Consider the following 21,381-nt stretch of genomic DNA (forward strand, 5'->3'; position numbering starts at 1 on the left):
TTTCTTCCTTTTTTATGTACTTTCATCATCTAAAAGTAACTTGTCTTCTGATTTTATCCGTAACTAGAACAAAAAATGGCGCATTCACGTACCTGTTCTTGCAAGGTTTTCTTCAAATTTCTTCTCCTTTTATGCATGGCCACAGGTCTGCAATCTGCAACACTTTCCACTTATAGAAATGAATCCGATCACCTGGTGTTGCTAGACTTCAAGAAACGAATTACTCAAGATCCTCTCCAAATCATGAGCTCATGGAATACTTCAATCCATTTCTGCAGTTGGGTAGGGATTACATGCAACCACGCCACCAAAAGAGTCATGATTTTGAACCTGGAAGCTCAAAAACTGGTAGGCTCCTTATCACCTTCCATTGGAAATCTTACTTACCTTGCTGGAATTAACCTGATAAACAACAACTTTCGTGGTGAAATTCCTCAAGAAATTGGCCGACTACTGAACCTACAACATCTCAACCTTTCTTTCAATTCTTTCAGTGGAAAAATACCAAGTAATATATCTCATTGTACACAACTAAGAGTACTCGATCTTGTTTCCAATGAGATTATTGGTTCGATCCCAAACCAACTCAGTTCATTGTATCATTTACTTGGTCTGGGTATTTCGGCTAACAATCTTACCGGAACTATCCCAGCCTGGATTGGACACTTTTCATATTTGGAAATTCTATTGCTTCCTGTCAATAATTTTCAAGGAAGCATACCCTGTTGGAAATTCAACTCAAAACAAGTTGGTGCTAGCCATTGTTGAAAATCAATGTCAAAGTTAGGCATTGAAAGTTAGGCAATGTTAGGTATGGTTGAATAAAAATTATTAGGTGCAATTAATGTGTTTTGTGTGGTAATAAATAATCTTAGTTTAATCATTTGGTTTGCTATAAATACCCAAGCTCTCAAGCATTGTAAATCATCCCATCCAAATCCCACTTCCAATTGTGAAGAAGCTTGTAAGCTTTCTTATTCCAATAGTTTGTAAACCTTTTTCATATATCAAAGTCCAAGTGTTTTGCCAAAGCTTGTTGCTTCCCTCCTTTCTCTATTTCTTTCTTTGTCCAATTTTATTTGAGAGTGCAAAGTGAAAGAGGTGTGATAGAGTTTGTAAACTTATCACCCACATATTTTGGTATTGAGTTAGTAAACTGTCAAATACCAACAATTGGTATCAGAGCCAGAATACCATTCTGGCAGGTGCAGCAGTTATGGCGTCCAACTTAGTGCAACTCCAAGTTCCCACATTGAAGAAAGAAAATTATGAAAGATGGTGCATCCAATTCAAAGCATTGTTTGGATCACAGGAGCTATGGGAAGTTGTCAGTAGTGGGTATGTTGTACCCACTGCCGAGCAAGAAGCCGTATATACTGCGGATCAAAGGAACACTCTCAAGGACTTACGAAAGAAGGACCAAAAGGCGCTGTATCTTCTATACCAGGGTTTGGAAGATTCAACGTTCGAGAAGGTTGCAGAAGCAACAACGAGCAAGCAAGTATGGGATACACTCAGTACAATCTACAAAGGAGTAGATCGAGTCAAGAAAGTAAGGTTACAATCACTTCGAGCAGATTTTGAAACTGCTCATATGAATGAAGGGGAGAGCATCTCCGACTATCACTCAAGGCTCATTGTGATAGTAAATCAGATGAGGAGAAATGGCGAGAGACTCGATGAAGTACGAGTTGTGGAGAAGATACTCCGGTCACTCACATCTAAGTTTGAGCATGTGGTGACTGCCATTGAGGAATCCAAGGATTTGGAGGTGATGAGCGCAGAAGAGCTACTAGGATCCCTCCTAGTTCACGAGCAACGCATTCAGAAGAATGCAAGCCCCACAACGCTAGAGCAAGCTTTGGAGTCAAAGTTGAATATTGACAAACCAAATAAAGGTCGTGGGCAGTGGAACTCACGTCGTGGGAGCTCATCCAACCGTAGCCGAGGACGAGCCCGAGGAAGAGGTCGAGGCTATGCACAAAATCAAGGTCAGTCTCAGGAGTGGAGATTTACTCGAGGAAAGGCGCATATCCAGTGTCACAACTGTAAGCAATATGGACATTATGCCAATGAATGTTCACATAAAAATGGTGAGCATGTCAACATGGCAGAATCAAGTGGAAATACTGATGAAGAACTTACAGTCTTACTAGCACACCATGATTCCAGTAGCCAACAAGATGTTTGGTATTTGGACTCTGGTGCAAGCAATCACATGTGTGGAAAGAATGAGTTTTTTGCCGAACTCAAAGAAGGGGCCTATGGATCTGTAAGTCTTGGTGACTCCTCAAAGTTGCCAGTTGAAGGCAAAGGGAAAATCAAGATCATCCAGAAGGATGGAAGAGAAGAATACATCTCCGATACCTACTACATACCAGGTATGAAGAGCAACATTCTGAGCATTGGTCAACTGCTCCAGAAAGGGTACATTATACATATGGAGAACATGCTTCTCACTCTCAGGAATGCAAGGAGAAAGCTTATTGCACGTGTTCGAATGTCAAAGAACCGGATGTTTCCGTTGAATTTGAACACAAAGATTGGAAGCTGCAACATCGGTGTAATGGAAGATGAGTCATGGAAATGGCATCTTCGATTTGGCCATCTTAATTTCAATGGCCTAAAGTTGCTGTCAAGTGGAGGAATGGTTCGTGGTCTACCCCAGATTGAAGCCACACGCCAAGTATGTGAAGGTTGTGTGCTTGGCAAGCAAGCACGACTATCGTTCCCTGTTGGTGATACATGGAGAGCAAAGGCACCACTGCAGTTGGTGCACACAGATATATGTGGTCCATTGGATCCCATGTCTTATGGAGGTAATAGGTATTTTATTACCTTCATTGATGATTTCAGTAGAAAGACTTGGGTCTATTTTCTCAAGGAGAAGTCAGCTGCCCTAAAAATTTTCAAGGAGTTCAAGGCACTCATAGAGGCAGAAAGTAACCACAAGCTTGTGGCTGTGAGATCAGATAGAGGTGGAGAGTACACCTCCAATGCTTTCCAAGCATACTGCAAGGAGCAAGGAATTAGGCATCAACTTACTGCTGCCTATACCCCACAGCAAAATGGGATAGCCGAAAGAAAGAATCGAACCATCCTTGACATGACAAGGTCCATGCTTAAGGAGAAGAATTTGCCAAAAGAGTTATGGGCAGAAGCTGTAGCTTGTTCGATTTATTTGTTGAATCGATGTCCAACAAAGAGTGTCAAGAGGATGACACCACAAGAGGCTTGGAGTGGATACAAGCCGAATGTTACACACCTAAGAATTTTTGGGTGTGTTGCATATGCTCAAGTTCCAGAAGCCAAGAGGAGGAAACTTGATGATAGAGGTGAGAAGTGTGTGTTTGTGGGCTATAGTGAAGAGTCCAAGGCATACAAGCTCTACAACCCACTAACTGGCAAACTAGTGGTTAGTAGAGATGTCATCTTCAGTGAGGAAGAGACATGGACGTGGAACAACAAAGAAGTCAGTAAAGAGAAGATCGTCTCCACTGATTTTGAAGAACCAGAAGTTGTACCACCGATTGAGCAACAGCCTGCTCAAACAATCACAACAACTCCAGTGCACAGAATTGCAAGGAGTGGTCCTACATCTAGTGAGGAAAGCAGCTCCTCAACTCCAGTGAGGTTAAGGAGTCTCACAGAGATTTATGGACAAGAAGAAGAAGAAGAAACCAACCTTTTCTGCTTGTATGCAGACCACGAGCCTTTCTCATTCAATGAAGCTGTGGAAGAAGATTGTTGGAAGAAAGCCATGGAAGAAGAGATCCATGCCATCGAGAAGAATGACACTTGGGAGCTGACAAAACTCCCACCAAATCAGAAGGCTATTGGTGTCAAGTGGGTTTACAAGATCAAACGCACTGCAGATGGGAGTGTGGATCGATACAAATCAAGGCTTGTAGCAAAGGGCTACAAACAGAAGTATGGAGTGGACTATGATGAAGTCTATGCTCCAGTTGCGAGACTTGACACGGTAAGATTGCTAATCTCTCTTGCCGCACATCATAAATGGAAAATTTATCAACTAGATGTCAAGTCAGCCTTCCTTAATGGAGTACTTGAGGAAGAAGTGTACGTGGAACAACCGGAAGGCTTCCAAGTACAAGGAGAAGAAGATAAGGTGTATCGTTTGAAGAAGGCTTTGTACGGCCTCAAGCAAGCACCACGAGCTTGGAACTCAAGGATCGACAACTACCTTCACCAAAATGGATTTCAGAAATGTCCATACGAGCATTCAGTTTACATGAAGAATGGTGAAAAAGGGGAGTTCTTAATTATTTGTCTCTATGTAGATGATTTATTGTTTACAGGAAACAATGAGGCAATGTTCCATGAGTTCAAGCAATCCATGTTCAGTGAATTCGAGATGACTGACAATGGATTAATGTCATACTTTCTTGGCATAAAAGTGAAGCAAGAAAGTGATGGTATCTACATCTCTCAACAAAGGTACATGAGAGACATATTGAAGAAGTTCAATATGGACAAGTGCAACACTGTCAATACCCCAGTCGCAACTGGATTGAAGCTGTCCAAAGGAGGAGAGGGTGAGTTTGTAAACTCAACAGTGTACAAAAGCCTCGTTGGAAGCCTAAGGTACCTTACAATCACAAGACCTGATATAGTTTATGGTGTTGGACTCGTGAGTCGATACATGGAAACACCAAGGGAGTCTCATTGGCTGGCCGCCAAGAGAATTTTGAGGTACATAAGAGGTACTCTAAACTATGGTCTATTTTATAATTTTGGTGAAGATGCAAAATTATTTGGTTATTCAGATAGTGATTGGGGAGGTGACCAAGATGAAAGGAAAAGCACAACTGGCTATGTGTTTTTTCTAGGATCAACAGCTTTCTCATGGACTTCAAAGAAGCAATCAATTGTTGCTTTGTCATCATGTGAAGCCGAGTATGTTGCTGTAGCCTCAACCGTGTGTGAGGCAATTTGGTTAAGAAATCTGTTGAAGTCAGTGTGTCATCCACAAGTGGAATCGACTGTGATTCACGTAGATAACGTGTCTGCAATCAAACTTGCAAAGAATCCTGTTCAACATGGAAGGAGCAAGCACATTGATACCAGGTTCCATTTTCTAAGGGACCATGTGAAGCAAAAGACAATTGAACTTGTCTACTGTCACACCAAGGAACAAGTGGCAGACATCTTCACAAAGCCATTGCCAATTGAAACATTCCGACTACTGCGTGAAATGCTAGGAATGAAGGCGTTTTGATTTGAGGAGGTGTGTTGGAAATTCAACTCAAAACAAGTTGGTGCTAGCCATTGTTGAAAATCAATGTCAAAGTTAGGCATTGAAAGTTAGGCAATGTTAGGTATGGTTGAATAAAAATTATTAGGTGCAATTAATGTGTTTTGTGTGGTAATAAATAATCTTAGTTTAATCATTTGGTTTGCTATAAATACCCAAGCTCTCAAGCATTGTAAATCATCCCATCCAAATCCCACTTCCAATTGTGAAGAAGCTTGTAAGCTTTCTTATTCCAATAGTTTGTAAACCTTTTTCATATATCAAAGTCCAAGTGTTTTGCCAAAGCTTGTTGCTTCCCTCCTTTCTCTATTTCTTTCTTTGTCCAATTTTATTTGAGAGTGCAAAGTGAAAGAGGTGTGATAGAGTTTGTAAACTTATCACCCACATATTTTGGTATTGAGTTAGTAAACTGTCAAATACCAACATACCCAATGAGCTAGGACGTCTAACAAACTTGAGAAGGTTTGTACTGTGGGGAAATAATTTGTCTGGTACGGTACCTGCTTCACTCTATAATATATCATCCATATACTATTTCACTGTTGCTTCAAACCAGCTGCACGGAGAGATACCACCAGATGTCGGCATTACGCTTCCTAATCTCGAAGTATTTGCCGGTGGGGTCAACAAGTTCACCGGAACTATTCCACTATCATTGGCAAATGCTTCTAGACTGCAAGTGCTTGATTTTGCTATAAATGGTCTCACCGGGACACTCCCTGCTGAAAACCTTGCAACCTTGCAAAGCTTAGTTAGACTGAACTTTGATGAAAACAGACTAGCAAGGGGGATAACTGGTGGCAAGGATTTTCTTGGTCTCCTCGCTAATTGTACGAGTCTAGAGGTGTTGGGTCTTATGGGAAATTATTTTGGAGGAGAATTGCCCGGATCAGTAGCCAACCTTTCTACGCAACTGAGAATTCTTACTTTGGGGTCAAATTTGATGCATGGCAGCATCCCCAATGACATGGGAAATCTTGTAAATCTGACCAGTCTAGGACTGGAAGGAAACTTTTTGGGTGGTCGTGTCCCCGATGGAATTGGGAAGCTTCAGAAGTTACAGGGACTGCAGAAGTTACAGACGTTACAGGGACTTTTTCGTCTAGCTACATTCAGAGGGGCACCCAAACCTGATATTAAAAAACAAAATATCCAGTATAATGCAAACAAATCAATATGTAGTATCAATTTAGGATGCATAATTCAAGGCTCTAAAGCATTGAGAAAGAGGCACAACTGAGGATGCAAACTTTGTCCAACTGAGCAAGGGGCTTAATTTTGGAAAGACGGCTAAAATGAACACCAATGTATTCACTCGAAGTAAATGTGCCTAGAAAACTCTACTCATAGTTTACAAATCTGCAATTCTCAAAGGTTAATCATATAAAATCACACACACACACACACACACGTATATGTATATATTATGTATATTATATGTATGTAGTAGCTATTATTGCTAACCTTCGGCAGAAGTAGAGTTCTGTGTGATAAACTGAGGTATATTTGACCTTTACCCTCATTTCCATGGCCTTAGGTGGAGCAAACTTCACCCTCTCCATCACCAATGGCTTCCCTGCCTTCCATGCAACTACTGTTGCAAAATCTACAACACCAAAATCCCAAATTGAGGAGTATTAAATCTCTAACCTCAAATATCCATCGAAAGACATTCAAAATGAAGAACAATGGACCTAGCGGGCAAAGAAGCTGATTGGTGTTCATAAAAAGGATATTTTAGTTTTAATTACCTTGTATTTGATAAGAGGTTCAAAACTCTATTCAATTTCTTTTGGTTCTGGTTTGGCTTCAAGCCTAGCCTCCTTTGTCGCCATTGACAAAAGACGGGCTCTTAGGAATAGAAGTGGATGTGAATGGAGCTTGATATGATCTAATTATGAAAAACATATACTAAGCAAACATAAAATTTAAGGTGCATGGACGAATTTATCCAATGAAATTATCTAAATATGTTGAGAGGGATATCATTTTTTTTACATATTTTCTTGACAACCAAACAACAATTTTGTCACCGGTGTTCAGACGAAAAAAATTCGCCGAAATTTGAAGACCGAACCCCTAAAACCTTAACACTTGAGATCGATTCGATTAAATGTCGATGGAACGGGATCCCATGTGTTTCAGAATGCTGCTGCACTTGACAGCAAGGCAAAATGGCAAAGTTGAAAAAAGGGGAAAAAATAGGGGCTAAAATCGGAACAACATTGTGCTTATAAATAGTGCTTCAGTTCATTTTCTCTTTTAGTGTATGTGTGTGTGTGTGTGTGTATATATCATTTATATTAAATTTATTAAATCCGTCTAGTCTGCCTAACCATCCGCCTAAGTTCTACCTAGCTAGTCGCCTAGGCGCTAGACTCTAGTCTACCGCCCAACTAAGGCCTAGCGTTTTTTAGAACCATGTTATTCGGTGAGAGCATGAGCTCCTTTATTATTTTAAACCGCTAAGCTTTGTTCCTTTTTTAATTCTTGTTATTATTTCCAGAGTTTTAAATTATTTTCTCTTATTTTCTTTTAAAGTTGAGAGATGTTGAGTTTGAGTACTTGTTTCATGATGTACAAAAAATTTGTGAGGAAATGATGTAAATGACTTTAAGACCGTTTTCTGCTATGAATATTGTCAAAACATCATTGCATACAAAATAGGAGATCAATGATTGAGTGATAGCTTTGTTCTTAACATTGAGAGAAATGTTTTTGTTTTTATTGATAATGAGCTTATTATGCGGCGTTTTCTGATATGAAACCCCGTCGGTAACCATTATAACTTGTTTGTATTGATAAATTATGAATGACATTAATATTGTCTAATATCTAAAAGGATTTGGTTGTCTACATTTTTTTAAAACCTTTTTCACATTTAAATTTTACAATCCCCAACAATTTCTGGCTTCGTCACTAATGACACTTCACCTTCTTGACTAGTAGTCTGTGTTATATGATTTTTTTTTATCTGTATCTTGACTAGTAGTCTGTGTTATATGATTTTTTTATCTGTATTTCGAACAGGATGAAGCGTTCGTGAAGTCAGTCATCATGATCGACTGCTCTAATACCATCTCAGAAATAATGGGTTTGTGGTCAATTTTCTGTATATTCCTTTGTCTCCCTTAAGACCTCTTTATATCACAATCTATACAACTAATATCTAAAGACTCTATAATTTGGGCGGCTAGTATTAACTACATTTCCCACCCCACTTGACAATATTTATAATAGGTAGTAACTGATGTTGACAATATCCATGTTGGCAGATAGCAACTGTTGTCAACATCAGCAGCCCTTTTTAACAAAAAAAATAGCATCCAGAATAAATCAGTGGATCACGCTTATCTTATCGTAATCAACCGACGAACAATTTAAGATCAAGATTAATAGCAGCAGTGGTACCAAGCTTTCAGAAACTCAGATTTTTTATTTCTAGCAAACAAGAACGGAAAAAATCACAAATTTATAGCTGCTGCAGACTGCAAAATGTTGAAGGCATGATCTCCCCTTCCCCCAGCTGAGTATTTCAATCAGGCACTAACTCATCATTTAGGTCAGTTTTTCTATGATCTTTGCTTATTTCTGATAAATTTCAACTAAAACAATTTTGATATATTTTCGGGCAATTGAATTTCGGTGCATTGTTGACGATTGTTTGTCTTTAATATAATACATGAATATATGAAAGTGTTGTGGTTAGGACTACTCACACTAGTTTTTCTTAGAACATTTTGCACATTAAATATTTGAATTTGACTATCACATCGTCACGTTGTTCATATTAACTAACATACTATATTAATCGTTTACAATAAGAGTAGACAACATGATTGATATTTGATCTCTCGGCTATGACACTTCACCTTCTTGACTAGTTCTGCAGATGCAAGAAATACGCATATAAGTCTTAATTGCTTCTCGACTAGAAATCTAATCTCCACAAACCAATTGAAAACAAAATCCACATTCATATTCAACCAAATCACTATAATCATTTTTCGCATCATAGAATAACCCTACAATTAGTCTAGTCCTTGCGAAATTTTCGAAAGCAATTAGAACTGGGAAATGAGATCTAAATTTTCTGTCTCACAAGTTTTCCTAACGCCGTATAGGACGTGAATGCTGGTCTTTGTTGAATTCCTCTCCATGACTCTGTCCTAATCATGTATACAAACTTGGTTGCTGTTTTTTTATCGGTATTTCAAACAGGATGAAGCATTCATCTATGCACGATGGGAAGCAGATTTTGTCTAAATTCCTTCATGGGTTCATTCTTTTATACATGAGCAAAGGTCTGGAACCTGCAGCACTGTCAAGCAGTACTTTCGGAAATGAATCCGACAGACTGGCACTGCTAGACTTCAAGAAAAGGATCACTGAAGATCCTCAAAATATCATGAGCTCATGGAATGATTCCACCGATTTCTGTGGCTGGAGAGGTGTTACATGTAACAATTCCAACAAAAGAGTCCTGACATTGAAGTTGAATTCTCAAAATTTAGTAGGCTCCTTACCCCCTTCTATTGGAAACCTCACTTATCTTACTGGGATTAACCTTACAAGCAACGGCTTCCATGGTGAAATTCCGCAAGAAATCGGCCGATTAAGAAGCTTGGAATATCTCAACCTGTCTTACAATTCCTTCGGCGGAAAAATTCCAACCAATATGTCTTATTGTACCCAACTAAAAGTGCTCAGTATTTATTTCAACAAGCTTACTGGGTCGATTCCTGACCAACTCAGCTTGTTGTTGAACTTAAACCATCTATGGGTTGATTACAACAATCTCACCGGAACCATCCCTTATTGGGTAGGAAACTTTTCTTATTTGAAAACTGTTTATCTTGGCAGAAACAATTTACAAGGAATCATACCTAAGGAACTCGGGCGTCTAACAAGCTTGGAGATATTCTCACTTCAGGCGAATAATTTATCTGGTACGGTCCCTTCTTCAATCTATAATATTTCTTCCATAAACTTTTTCGATGTTCCTGAGAACCAGCTGCAAGGAGAGATACCACCAAATGTGGGCAATACTCTTCCTAATCTCATAGGGTTTTTCGCTGGTGCCAACAAGTTCACAGGGCGTGTTCCTGTCTCATTTGGAAATGCTTCTAGACTTGAGAGGCTTGATGTGTTCGGAAATTCTCTCACTGGGGCACTCCACGGTGAAAATCTTGGAAGCTTACGGAGCTTAGTTTGGCTAAACTTTGAAAAAAATAGACTAGGAAGTGGAAAACCCGGTGACTTGAATTTTCTTACTTTCTTGGCTAATTGTACTCGTTTGGAGACTTTACGTCTTTATGGTAATCGTTTTGGAGGAGAACTGCCAGGATCGATAGCCAATCAGTCAACCCAACTAATTACTCTTACTCTGGGGGATAATATGATACATGGAGTCATCCCTGAGGGTATTGGAAATCTTGTGAACTTGACAGCCCTAGTACTAGAACATAACAATTTTGGTGGTACTGTCCCTGATACAATTGGGAAGCTTCAGAAATTAGTGGAGTTGTATCTGAATAGAAACAAACTTTCTGGGCCAATTCCTCCCTCCCTGGGTAACTTGTCTGCATTGACAAACCTCTACTTGGACTGGAATATGTTCGAGGGAAGCATCCCTCCAAGTCTTGCCAACTGCCAATTTCTACTGCTACTTTACCTTTCTCATAACAATCTATCTGGTTCCATACCTAAACAGCTGCTTGCGCTTTCATCCCTTTCCATTTCTTTGAACATGTCTCACAATTCTTTGACTGGTTCACTACCATCCGAAGTGGGTGATTTGGTAAATCTCGCAGAGCTAGATGTATCAGAAAACAAGTTATCAGGTGAAATCCCACAAACTCTTGGTAGTTGTATAATGTTGGTGCGCCTGCATTTAGAAGGTAATAAATTTGAGGGAATAATTCCTCAATCTCTTAAAAAATTAAGAAGCTTGGAAGAAATAGATGTTTCGGGCAATAACTTATCTGGGCAGCTTCCTGAATTTCTAGGCAAGTTTACATTACTTGAGAAACTTAATCTTTCTCATAATAATTTTGAGGGTGAATTACCTAAAGAAGGGATATTTTTGAACGCAAGTGGCGTGTCAGTTCTTGGAAATGATAGGCTCTGTGGTGGCATCCCACAATTGCGTCTACCTGCATGCAAAAAGCCCCATTCAACTCGAGGACTACTTGCCCTGAAAGTAGTCATCCCTATAGCTTCTTCTCTTGCACTCATAATTGTTGTATCGTGCTTTATTGCTGCTTGTTCAATGGTGAAAAGATCAAGACGCAAACCTGTGACTTTACGTTCTTATGAGGACTGGAAATCAGGTCTCTCGTACTCTGAACTCTCTGAATCAACTAATGGTTTCTCTATGGACAATCTGATTGGTTCGGGAAGTTTTGGTTCTGTTTACAAAGGGGTACTGTCAAGTGATGCAGCAATAGTTGCTGTTAAGGTATTGAACCTTCAACAACCAGGAGCTTCCAAGAGCTTTATTGATGAATGCAAAACTCTGAAAAGTATAAGGCACCGTAATCTCCTCAAGATCATAACTGCATGCTCAAGCATTGACAATCAAGGTAATGACTTCAAAAGTCTAGTTTTTGAGTTCATGGAAAATGGAAGTCTAGATCCGTGGATTCATCCCAAAGGTGATGAGCAATTTCAAACAAAGAGAATATTGAGCCTTACCGAAAGACTAGATATTGCAATTGATGTTGCTTCTGCATTAGATTATCTACACTACCAATGTGAAACGCCTATTGTTCACTGTGATCTAAAGCCAAGCAATGTGCTTCTTGATGAAGACATGGTAGCCCATGTTGGTGACTTTGGATTAGCAAGGTTCCTTTTGGAAGCTTCAAATTCGAACAATCTTGCCGCAAGTCAAACAATGTCAGCAGGTCTAAAAGGTTCCATAGGCTACATTCCTCCAGGTATGAGTTTCTATCATTTTCTTTATTGAGCCAACTCTGAAACAAGACCTAAATCCAAAAGGTCATTTGACTATGGCATTCTTTTGTGTATCCATTGGCAGAGTATGCCATGGGAGGCCAAGTTTCTATACTCGGAGATACTTATAGCTACGGGATACTGCTGCTAGAAATGTTCACAGGAAAAAGCCCTACCGATGACATGTTTATAGATGGTCAAAGCATTCACCGTTTCACAGCCATGGCGTTGCCAGACCATGTCATGGACGTTGTTGACCGTTCATTGCTCCTTGAAATATATGATCCGGATGGTGATGATGAAGAATACAACAATGAAATACAAGAAGGACCAATTACAAAATATCAAGATCGGAGCTCAGCCCAAGCGAAAAGATTGGAGGAGTGCTTGGTTTCTGTGATGGAAATAGGGCTCGCATGCTCTTCAATATCGCCCAAAGAGCGGATGCCAATGAATTTTGTTGTTAACAAACTGAAGGCAATTAGAGAATCATACCTCAATCGAAGACGAACACGCTACTGATGCTCAAGTAAGTATGTTGCCTAATTTAAACATGCATCCCCATATATCTGCAAGCTATTCTTCCACAGTTCGTTATACGTCAGCTCTAATTTTCTTTCGAAATGTCTTTTAATTTAAAACCAATCTGCTTCGTATTAGAAGGCATTGCAGTCGTGTGTTTTTTTTGTTTCTTCTCTTGCTTTGTAGATTACACGTTATATATTCAGTTCAAGCAGACGATGTGAGCTTCTGAATTTTTATGTCTATCTTTTGTAAACATATTCGTTAGTTGGTCCCGAGCTCGATATTCTTTCCCCACTGAATATATCGCTTGTTAACTTTCTGTAAACCTCAAAATCAGTTGCAACTTTCCATTCAAACTTGCTTCTTTCGGTATTGAATTCCCGAATATTTGAGACATTTGGATTAAGATGGTAGAGTCTAGCCCATACTATTTATTCAAGATTTAGAAATTTAGTCACGCGCGAAACCCTGTCTAGAACTCCAAAAAATGCGCAAATTCTTTATTACTAGGCTTATTTCATTTCTTGCACACACACCCTTGTTTTCTCCTTCAATAAAGTTCTCTGTAACTTACATCACATTCATTTCATGTTTTGATACCACCTAGTATCTACTAATGGGAACGATTATATGACAGCCTGTCTAACAAAGCTACTTATGCTATGTTTAATCATATTTATTTCTTGCATGCACCCTCTTTGGATATGCGTTTTTGAGGCATGTAGTAGTTTTGATATATATTTTTCTAAAATTGTCAAAATAACTCATAGAGTTACGAATTCTCACATCATTGACCTTCCATCGCCAAGTTATACTTTATTATTTGGGTGTAGTATTGAAATTTCTCATGTTTTGCACCAATGGACGTTGTACCATGTTGAATAATGAATCTCATTTGATTGATGATAGTTAATTTTTTGTGTTTGATGGATGGAGGGGTCAACGGTGTAATAGCCTATAACTTTAAAAGTTAATTTTGGTTTGTCAAAAAAAAAAAAAAAAAAAAATCTTATAAGGATGTCACATGCTATGCATGCGTTGGATGTTAAATTGTAGAGAAAATAAAAAGAAATTGAGTTAGAGGATTGACTGAAATTTCTGAAAAAGACAAAGTGGGAACCAATCAAACCCTCACTCGACATATTTCACATTTTTCCTTTTACGTCATCCATATAAGTCGAACTCTATACCTTACACTTATAAGTAAAGTAAACCAAAGTTTAATTGAAACCTTTTCTTATCTCCTTTCCTAGAGGGGTTGATTTGGGCCTATATCTTTTTCTCAGTAACAAACGTGTGCTAGCAAGCTAGTAGTGGGCTTTATCAAGATTTCATATCTAATGGGTTTTGTGTATTGTAGGCCCAGAAGGCTCTTCTAGCCATCTAAAGTAGACTTTTTAGTCAAAATAGTCTATGAGATTTGCATAACTCCTCAATTTGGTCATTGAGATTTAAAATCAATAGAATTAGTCTCTGATTTTGTCCACCATCAATCGTACTAGTCCTTCATTGAAAAATCTCCATAAATAAGAATAGAATGGCTGAAATACCCTTAATTTTTATTAAATCATTTTGGCCCATTGTTTATTAAATTGAGGGTATATTTGTTACTTTGATCCTTATTTAACATAATTTTGCACGGAATGACTAAAATGATTAATGGTGGACAATCTCAATGACCACTTCTATTGATTTCAAATTTCAGGAACCAAAGTGATGTGTTATGCAAATCTCATGAATCATTTTGGCTAACAAGCCAAAGAAAATTACTGGCACTTTCTCACGAAGTTTTCTCTAGTGTACATCAAAAGTACAAATTTATGTTGCACATGTGAGCAACTAAATTGTTTGATCTAATTAAATTTAACGACTCTTATTTATATATAACTTAAATGCACACTTTTTCATGTGTGAGAAAATTCAACTTTCTGACTCATTGAGTAATTGACTGGGAGAAGAAAGTTGCCTCAACTAGAGGCAAAGAATGCAAGTCACCCTGTCTAAAATCCGACCCGAAAACCATTCAATATTACGATCTGGTGATATTCCTCTTTATTTGAAAGTGAGAGGTCTTAGATTCAAATCTCATGGATGAGGAATTCAAGACCAAATTAGGCTACTCATTGTGTGGCTTAACCGAACTTCACATCCCTTTAATGTAAAAATATCAAAGTATTAAAAAATATATATATATATATATTCCGACCCAAAAATCAAATAATATTTTCAGCCAACCCAACCCAACCCAACCCAATCCAAGACCAGGTCCAGCTAACTAGTATTTTAATTTTCCTCGGGTCGATGACAACCCGGTAACCCAGGCGGAAACCAAGGCCTATGGCCCATTTACCATGAATTTTTGAACAGTTTTTAATATTTATAAATTACCAATAAATGACCATCAGCTGGGTCGCGTGACACAGTAACTGTCCAAAGAGTAAACTCTACTACAACTATTTTTAAATAAATAAATTTCCAAAATTTTATGTGATCAAGTGAAGACCTGTAGGGATAAGGGATGAGTTTTGGAGGTTTTCTTGTTTATCAAAGACATTTAAATATTGCTAAGGCCAGGCTATTTCAGAAATATTAAACGATAATAACTGCTTATGAGAAGATGGAGCATACTTAGAGTGAACTGAACTAGAAAGATGAGAGAAGCTCGGGTTGGCCAAGTCCTTAACAACAAAATTCATCTCACAATAAGTACATGCATCATATTATATTTCCCGCGACGTTATTTTGTAATTTTCCTTTTGTCGGGTTATTAGCCCATTTACTTAAAAAAAATATTGATCAATGGTAAGTCTTGTATATGCTAAGTAAAAGTTATCATTTATCCATTATATTATTCTAACAAGTTACTTTTTATAGATCGAGAGACATAATTTGAACCTATGATCGTTCTCAATATCAGAAGGAGAAATACCACTAAAATAAGAGCTACTTGATGTTTTAACAACCTTCAACATCGGAAGAGAGAATCAAACTTGCTATCAAAGTGCAATAGAGGATCTAGATTTGCTACTTAGCATAGCATAGAGGGTGTTGGATAGAGGAATCAGCTTCTCACGACTAATTACATAATACTAACGCCAACTTGCATTTGCCAATATATAGGATAGCAAGTGTGATGTTTTATCGTAAACTGTCTCGGTACAATGCACAATATGATAAAGATCTTCATCAACAGGGCGACAAGACCATTGGCACATTACGGTTTCTTTCAACTAGCAAGTGATACCTCTCGATCACTGTCAAATTCTGCAACCAAGGCTTATTATGTCTTTCTTTCAACCAGCAAGTAACCGAAAAATCCACAATTTTTGTCATATGAAAGTTGGATTAATGCAATGAGTCGAATGACGTTCGAATCTCCCAAAATATTCAATCCAAAACTTGATAGGCATTAGGCATTTTCCCTTTTTGTTTATCTACTCTACCCTTGATTCATCAGCCACAAATATTCACAAGGCCCCTATAAAGAATGCAAACCTAATGGCGTGTTTATGAAACCGGAATGAAATAGAAATAAAGTAAATTATACTTCTTGAAGCATTCGAGCGTTTATCAACATTTTAGTAACAAGTAAAGGTGGGATCCACTCAAAATCAAGAATTGAATTCTAAATCTCTTATAATTGGATCTCCTTCAAGGAGGTGGTATCTAAATTCCAAAGAGACGCCTCTTTCAGGAATCCAACTTTTCTATTCAAACTATCCCTGCAACTTCTACCTTTCAGCCAAGTCAGCTGACTCTCTTGAACATTCACCAACTCAATCTCATCCATCATCGATGAGTTTCAAAGTTGAAGTTGGTGAAGAATAGGTTGTTGTTGGCAAATATTAGATTTATAACTTATTTGGTGCACATCTAACGAATACGAGATATAAAACTCGTTCAATGCGCATCCAGCATTCCAAATTCATCCAACACTTAACAGGAATTAATTAGGCATCCAAAATGTTTAAATTATTAGTAATGATAGATGAGTGAAAGTTACTAGTTACTAGTTCAACTTAAACCTATTTAGGCACACCAACGTAACGTTTGCCACTTTTTTCGTGCTTACCATTTGACACTAAAACAAATTAAGGGTTGAGATTGTCCGATCTGAAAAAGCAGTCATCACGGAGTATATGATGCTCAAACAGTTAAAAAAACAGTTGGTTGGGGTTGCAAAGCAAGATTCGATTCAATTCAACCCAAATTACCGATGACGTGTCCCCAAGCTACACGTGGCAACGGATCCGATCCTTTATCTCCCCACGAGGACCCACCGCTATATATACCACTAGAACTCGATTGCTCATTAGGAAAAAGTGACAGAGACCCCCACTAGCAAACAACCCAATACTCTCTCGCTCTCTCTGTGGAAATCCAGAAAGCAACAAACTTTGAGTGCAAGAGCAACTCGGGAGGGTTGATTCAGTGAGTCAGTGACCGAGTCATGAGAACCCTGTCGAGTCCGAGTTCGAGGGTGGCGGCAGAGAAGAAGTGGGTCGGCGGAGAAAATGTCTTTCTCCGCAAGCTTGAACCTTGTTTTCTCAGGCCAAAGAGAAGCAGCGAGAATTTCCGGTTCTTGAATTTGGTGTGTTTTCTGAAACAGAGCAAGCCCATCAGACCACTCATTTGCCTCTCGTCAAAAACCCAGGTGGAATCTTTTTTTCGATTTTCTGAAAACCTTTCGTAATTTCAGTTATTTCGTTTCTTGTTTTTTGAAATTTTGGTGAAGTTTCCATTTTTGTTTTCTCTGTTTTCAAAAATTCTAGAATGTGATGTTGTTCTTGCTTTTTGTGATCATTCTTTTCTTTGGGTTGCCAAGAAAGTTTGGAATCTTGCTTTTTCGGGTTGGGAAAGTTTGGAATCTTGCTTTTTTGGGCTGGGGCTAGATTCTTATTTTTTGTTTTTGTTTTTTGTATGTTTATTTATTTTGGAGTAGATTATTAATTGGCAGCTTTATGATGCATTGAAGATTATATAATCATTTTATTCGTTTAATTTATTTTTAATCTTGTTCTTGAAGCATTTTGTATCAGAGAATCAATCATGCAGTGTAATCGGATGTACAATATATACATATATATATATATATATGTATGTATATTATAATGTATGTGTGTATATATATTATATATACTCAAAGCAATATGATTGTCTAAGATTTATGATCAGTCTAATAATTTGTTTTCATTCTTTAGGAATGTTGTCATAATTTAAAATATTTCTTTGAAGAAGTTGTTTCCATATCTGATTTCTGAGCACTCTCTTTGCAGACAGAATTGGAGGTTGCAGATTCTCAAATGCAGGAAGCATGTAAGTTCTTGCCTTTTCTTTTAAAATAATATATATATATATGTGTGTGTGTGTGTGTGTGTGTGTCTATGTTTGTATATATGGGCATATTAATCTTACTGACAATGCCATGTTGTGCAGATCATACAAAAACTATTCATGTGAAATTCCAGTTGCAGAAAGAGTGCTCGTTCGGTCAGGAGTTCCTCATTGTGGGGGATGATCCTATGTTCGGTTTGTGGGATCCTGCAAGCGCAATACCGATGAACTGGTCGGATGGGAATGTGTGGACTGTTGAGATGGTGAGTGAAATCTACCAACAAGTGCAATTTTTTTGTTAGGTGAATACCGGATTTGTGGTTTAATGTAAGTCTTTGTGTTTGATTAGGATATACCAGTTGGGAAATCGATTCAGTTCAAGTTCATACTAAAAGAAAGCACAGGGAATATCTCGTGGCAGCCTGGCCCTGATCGGATTTTCCAGACCTGGGAAACTAAGAATGCGATCACTGTTTGTGAAGACTGGGCAGATGCTGAGCTTCAGAAAATAATAGAGGAAGATCGAGTTTCAGATGAAAGCGATGGTTCCAATGCTAATGCAGATATGTTGATTGTGGATGAGAACCTGACACAGCCGAATGATGAACTGGCTTTCAATATAACCAATGAACCTACGATCACCAATAGTAACACTGATCCGGCAGAGAAGCCATTAGTGGAACCATGGAAGGAACAAATTGGTGCCGGAAATGGTTCTCCTTCACAAGAGAATGTGACCCCTAAATGGCCAAATGCATATGTGGAATCATATGAGGAACCAGTTGCTGCAAGAGCTGCAGTGCTTAATGAAGAGAGAGTTATTTTTCCGAGCGAGGATTGTGCAGCCATCTCAAGTAAGGAGTTGTTGGTGGCAGACAACATTTTCGGAAATAATGGTGGAGCTGCAACAGTAATGAACCTTTCAAGCACTCAAATCGAGGGAAGTCTAATTAACTACGAAGAAGGTCCTGTTCTGGTACCTGGGCTGACTCCTTCACCACCTGTTCCAACTGAAGAAGCGAACAAAGAGGGCATCGACAAACAGATGTCTTTTGATGGTTCGGTTGGAGCCTTTGAAGCTAAGGATCGTAATATGCCAGAGGTAACTGCTTGATGAGAGTGACGTATCTTTTATCTTTTTCTGTTTCTTCTTGTACTGCATTTACCTCATCCCTGAAATAACAATCCATTCCATTTCCGTAAAACTGCAAGTTGTCCAGGGCTATAGGAGAGATTCTTTACTACTAGGTAGTTTTTGGTTTCATCTTGTATGTTGTTGGAATCTATGTTTTCCTTGAAGAGAAGTTCATGATGATGGTGTATGGCAAGGCAATTATTTAATTTCATCGAAATTGAGCAATCGTCTATAAATTCTCATGAAGAAAAGTTCATGTTATATCTTACAATCATTAACCAACAAAGTAGACCAGCTTCGCACAATATCATTGCAGTGTAATTAACGTTGTAAATATAAATCCCGAGCCAAACATTCTCCTATTGCAAATCGAAACTGCGCTGTCTGATTCAAATCGAAACTATTAACACTCTGGAATATGACACCAAATTATCTATCAAGCATTTTGTTTATATATTTTGTTTCTGCTGGCAATTCATGAGCATTTCCATATGGTCAACTATTCATATGTAGAGGGACCCTATTCCTAAAAACATATGAAAGAGTTCATATAATCATGATTATGATCAAAGTTAGACCGCCGATCATGATGAATAATTTTTCCTTGCCATGCATAAGGCGATGTATTGTTGCCGAACAGCAGTATTTGATTTAGATGTTCTTGTCCCTTGATTATGCTATTATTGATGTTCTCCTTTCTGTTATCTTTTCGTGGCCTCAAACAAATGGATTCAGCTAGAAGAGAAGCAAGAACAGTACAGTGACTTACCTCAAGAAGTAACTAATGTAATGATCAACGCTAATGAGGAGAATTTTGACGATGAAATCAAGCAAACACCTCACCCTGCAAATAAGGAAGAACAGTTCCACTCAGAGCCAGTCAATGATAAGGTCTTGTGCAATGACCAACCTCAAGTGGAAACAGCTGCCGCAATCAATGATAATGAAGAGAATTCTGCTAAAAAGGAAGAACAGTCCGACTCAGAGCCAATCAACGAGGTCTTGCACAATGACATGCAATGGGGTCGTAAGATGCTGCAGAACCTTCTGTCTAACTTCAGATTGCAATAGCATGCACATTGCCGATAACCCGGGAAGAAATTTAGGGAATTCAATTGAGCCTGTAACTCTCCTGCTTTGTAGCTGATGTTTTCTGGTGGCCTACAAAGAGGGGGGAGAGAGAGAGAGGCAATCTTATAAGCAAACTGTTATATGTGCATATGATATGAACATAGTTGTTTGAGACTAATATTGCCACTTTCCTGTGATGTAAGAGTGCTCAGGTTTTTGTATTCTTTTGGTTTGGCATATTAGAATTTGTTCCAAATACAAAGTTTTGTAAAGCTTCTTCACAATGCTGATTTGGTGAGGATTGGGTTGCTTCTTTCTAGTACTGTCATAACGTGATGTTGGTTGAAAATATGCTACCCTTAGGGTTGAGCCCCGGGGAGGGGGTGGGTGGGAAAATGAGTCAGGATTGAAATAAGTCAAGACTCGAGAGTTCGATTCCTTACATTGTCTGAAATGGTATCAACTGATTAGCCAGCCAATGCTACCAACACGATTTATTTTCTCACCACATTTTATATTAATCCCTTATAAAACCTTGAAATTAAAACGCTTTTTTTTTCACCCATCAATATTGTTAAACTGTCCGTGCATCAATTTAAATATTTTCCAAAATTTTAAAATTAGAACTGAAAATAAAAAAAACCCTACTCCAACACCACCCAACACAATTTAACAACGCCCTTCGCCCACCACCACCGTCTCTCCATCTCTCTCTCAAACTGGAAAAACTGAAAATCTCCCTCCTCATCACCCACCACCACTCCATAACCCAGCCCCCACCCCACTGTTGTCCACCTATGTTCCATCAAAATTGCATTTCAACCATCGTTGACAAAGAGAGGGTCTTCATTCTCTCTCTCCCGTGCTTCTCTCTCTTCCTCCCCTCCCGTTTATCTCTTCCTCCCTTCCTGTTTCTCTCTCTACTTCCCTCTCCCATTTTTCTCTCTTCCCAAAGGAGATGCCACCAAGCAGGTGTCAAAGGTTTTGGTTGCTTACCGGGGTGGGTGAAGTTTTGAGGGGGTGGTGCGGCCAGGGTGATGACATTCTAATAAATTAAAAGAAAATGAGTTTAGATATAAATTAG

General features: G+C 38.5%; 2 protein-coding genes across 3 annotated transcripts; both read left to right on the forward strand.

Moving 5' to 3' along the window:
• Positions 1–8,628: 8,628 nt before the first annotated feature.
• LOC137722644 (probable LRR receptor-like serine/threonine-protein kinase At3g47570) lies at positions 8,629–13,027 on the forward strand. Of its 2 annotated transcripts, XM_068461693.1 has the most exons (3): positions 8,629–8,837; positions 9,497–12,216; positions 12,318–13,027. In XM_068461693.1, exons 2-3 carry the CDS (start codon positions 9,498–9,500, stop codon positions 12,752–12,754), a joined length of 3,156 nt encoding a protein of 1,051 aa, XP_068317794.1. In that variant the 5' UTR covers positions 8,629–8,837; position 9,497; the 3' UTR covers positions 12,755–13,027. The 2 variants fall into 2 exon arrangements, with proteins under 2 accessions (XP_068317794.1, XP_068317795.1); XM_068461694.1 differs by having other exon boundaries at positions 8,629–12,216.
• Positions 13,028–17,089: 4,062 nt separating this feature from the next.
• Positions 17,090–20,616, forward strand: LOC137723287 (uncharacterized). The gene is made up of 5 exons (XM_068462442.1): positions 17,090–17,411; positions 18,034–18,073; positions 18,194–18,354; positions 18,441–19,193; positions 19,962–20,616. Exons 1-5 carry the CDS (start codon positions 17,208–17,210, stop codon positions 20,295–20,297), a joined length of 1,494 nt encoding a protein of 497 aa, XP_068318543.1. The 5' UTR covers positions 17,090–17,207; the 3' UTR covers positions 20,298–20,616.
• Positions 20,617–21,381: the final 765 nt, after the last annotated feature.

The sequence above is a fragment of the Pyrus communis genome, chromosome 17 (genome assembly GCF_963583255.1).
Source record: "Pyrus communis chromosome 17, drPyrComm1.1, whole genome shotgun sequence".
In the NCBI taxonomy this organism is placed as follows: domain Eukaryota; kingdom Viridiplantae; phylum Streptophyta; class Magnoliopsida; order Rosales; family Rosaceae; genus Pyrus; species Pyrus communis.

Bases quoted from the DNA above. Each gene is read 5' to 3' on its own strand.
- LOC137722644 (XM_068461694.1), top strand. From the start codon at position 9,498: ATGAAGCATTCATCTATGCACGATGGGAAGCAGATTTTGTCTAAATTC. The intron at 12,217-12,317 runs GTATGAGTTTCT...ATCCATTGGCAG, and splicing joins CATAGGCTACATTCCTCCAG to AGTATGCCATGGGAGGCCAA.
- LOC137723287 (XM_068462442.1), top strand. From the start codon at position 17,208: ATGAGAACCCTGTCGAGTCCGAGTTCGAGGGTGGCGGCAGAGAAGAAG. The intron at 17,412-18,033 runs GTGGAATCTTTT...CTCTCTTTGCAG, and splicing joins GCCTCTCGTCAAAAACCCAG to ACAGAATTGGAGGTTGCAGA. The intron at 19,194-19,961 runs GTAACTGCTTGA...AAATGGATTCAG, and splicing joins AGGATCGTAATATGCCAGAG to CTAGAAGAGAAGCAAGAACA.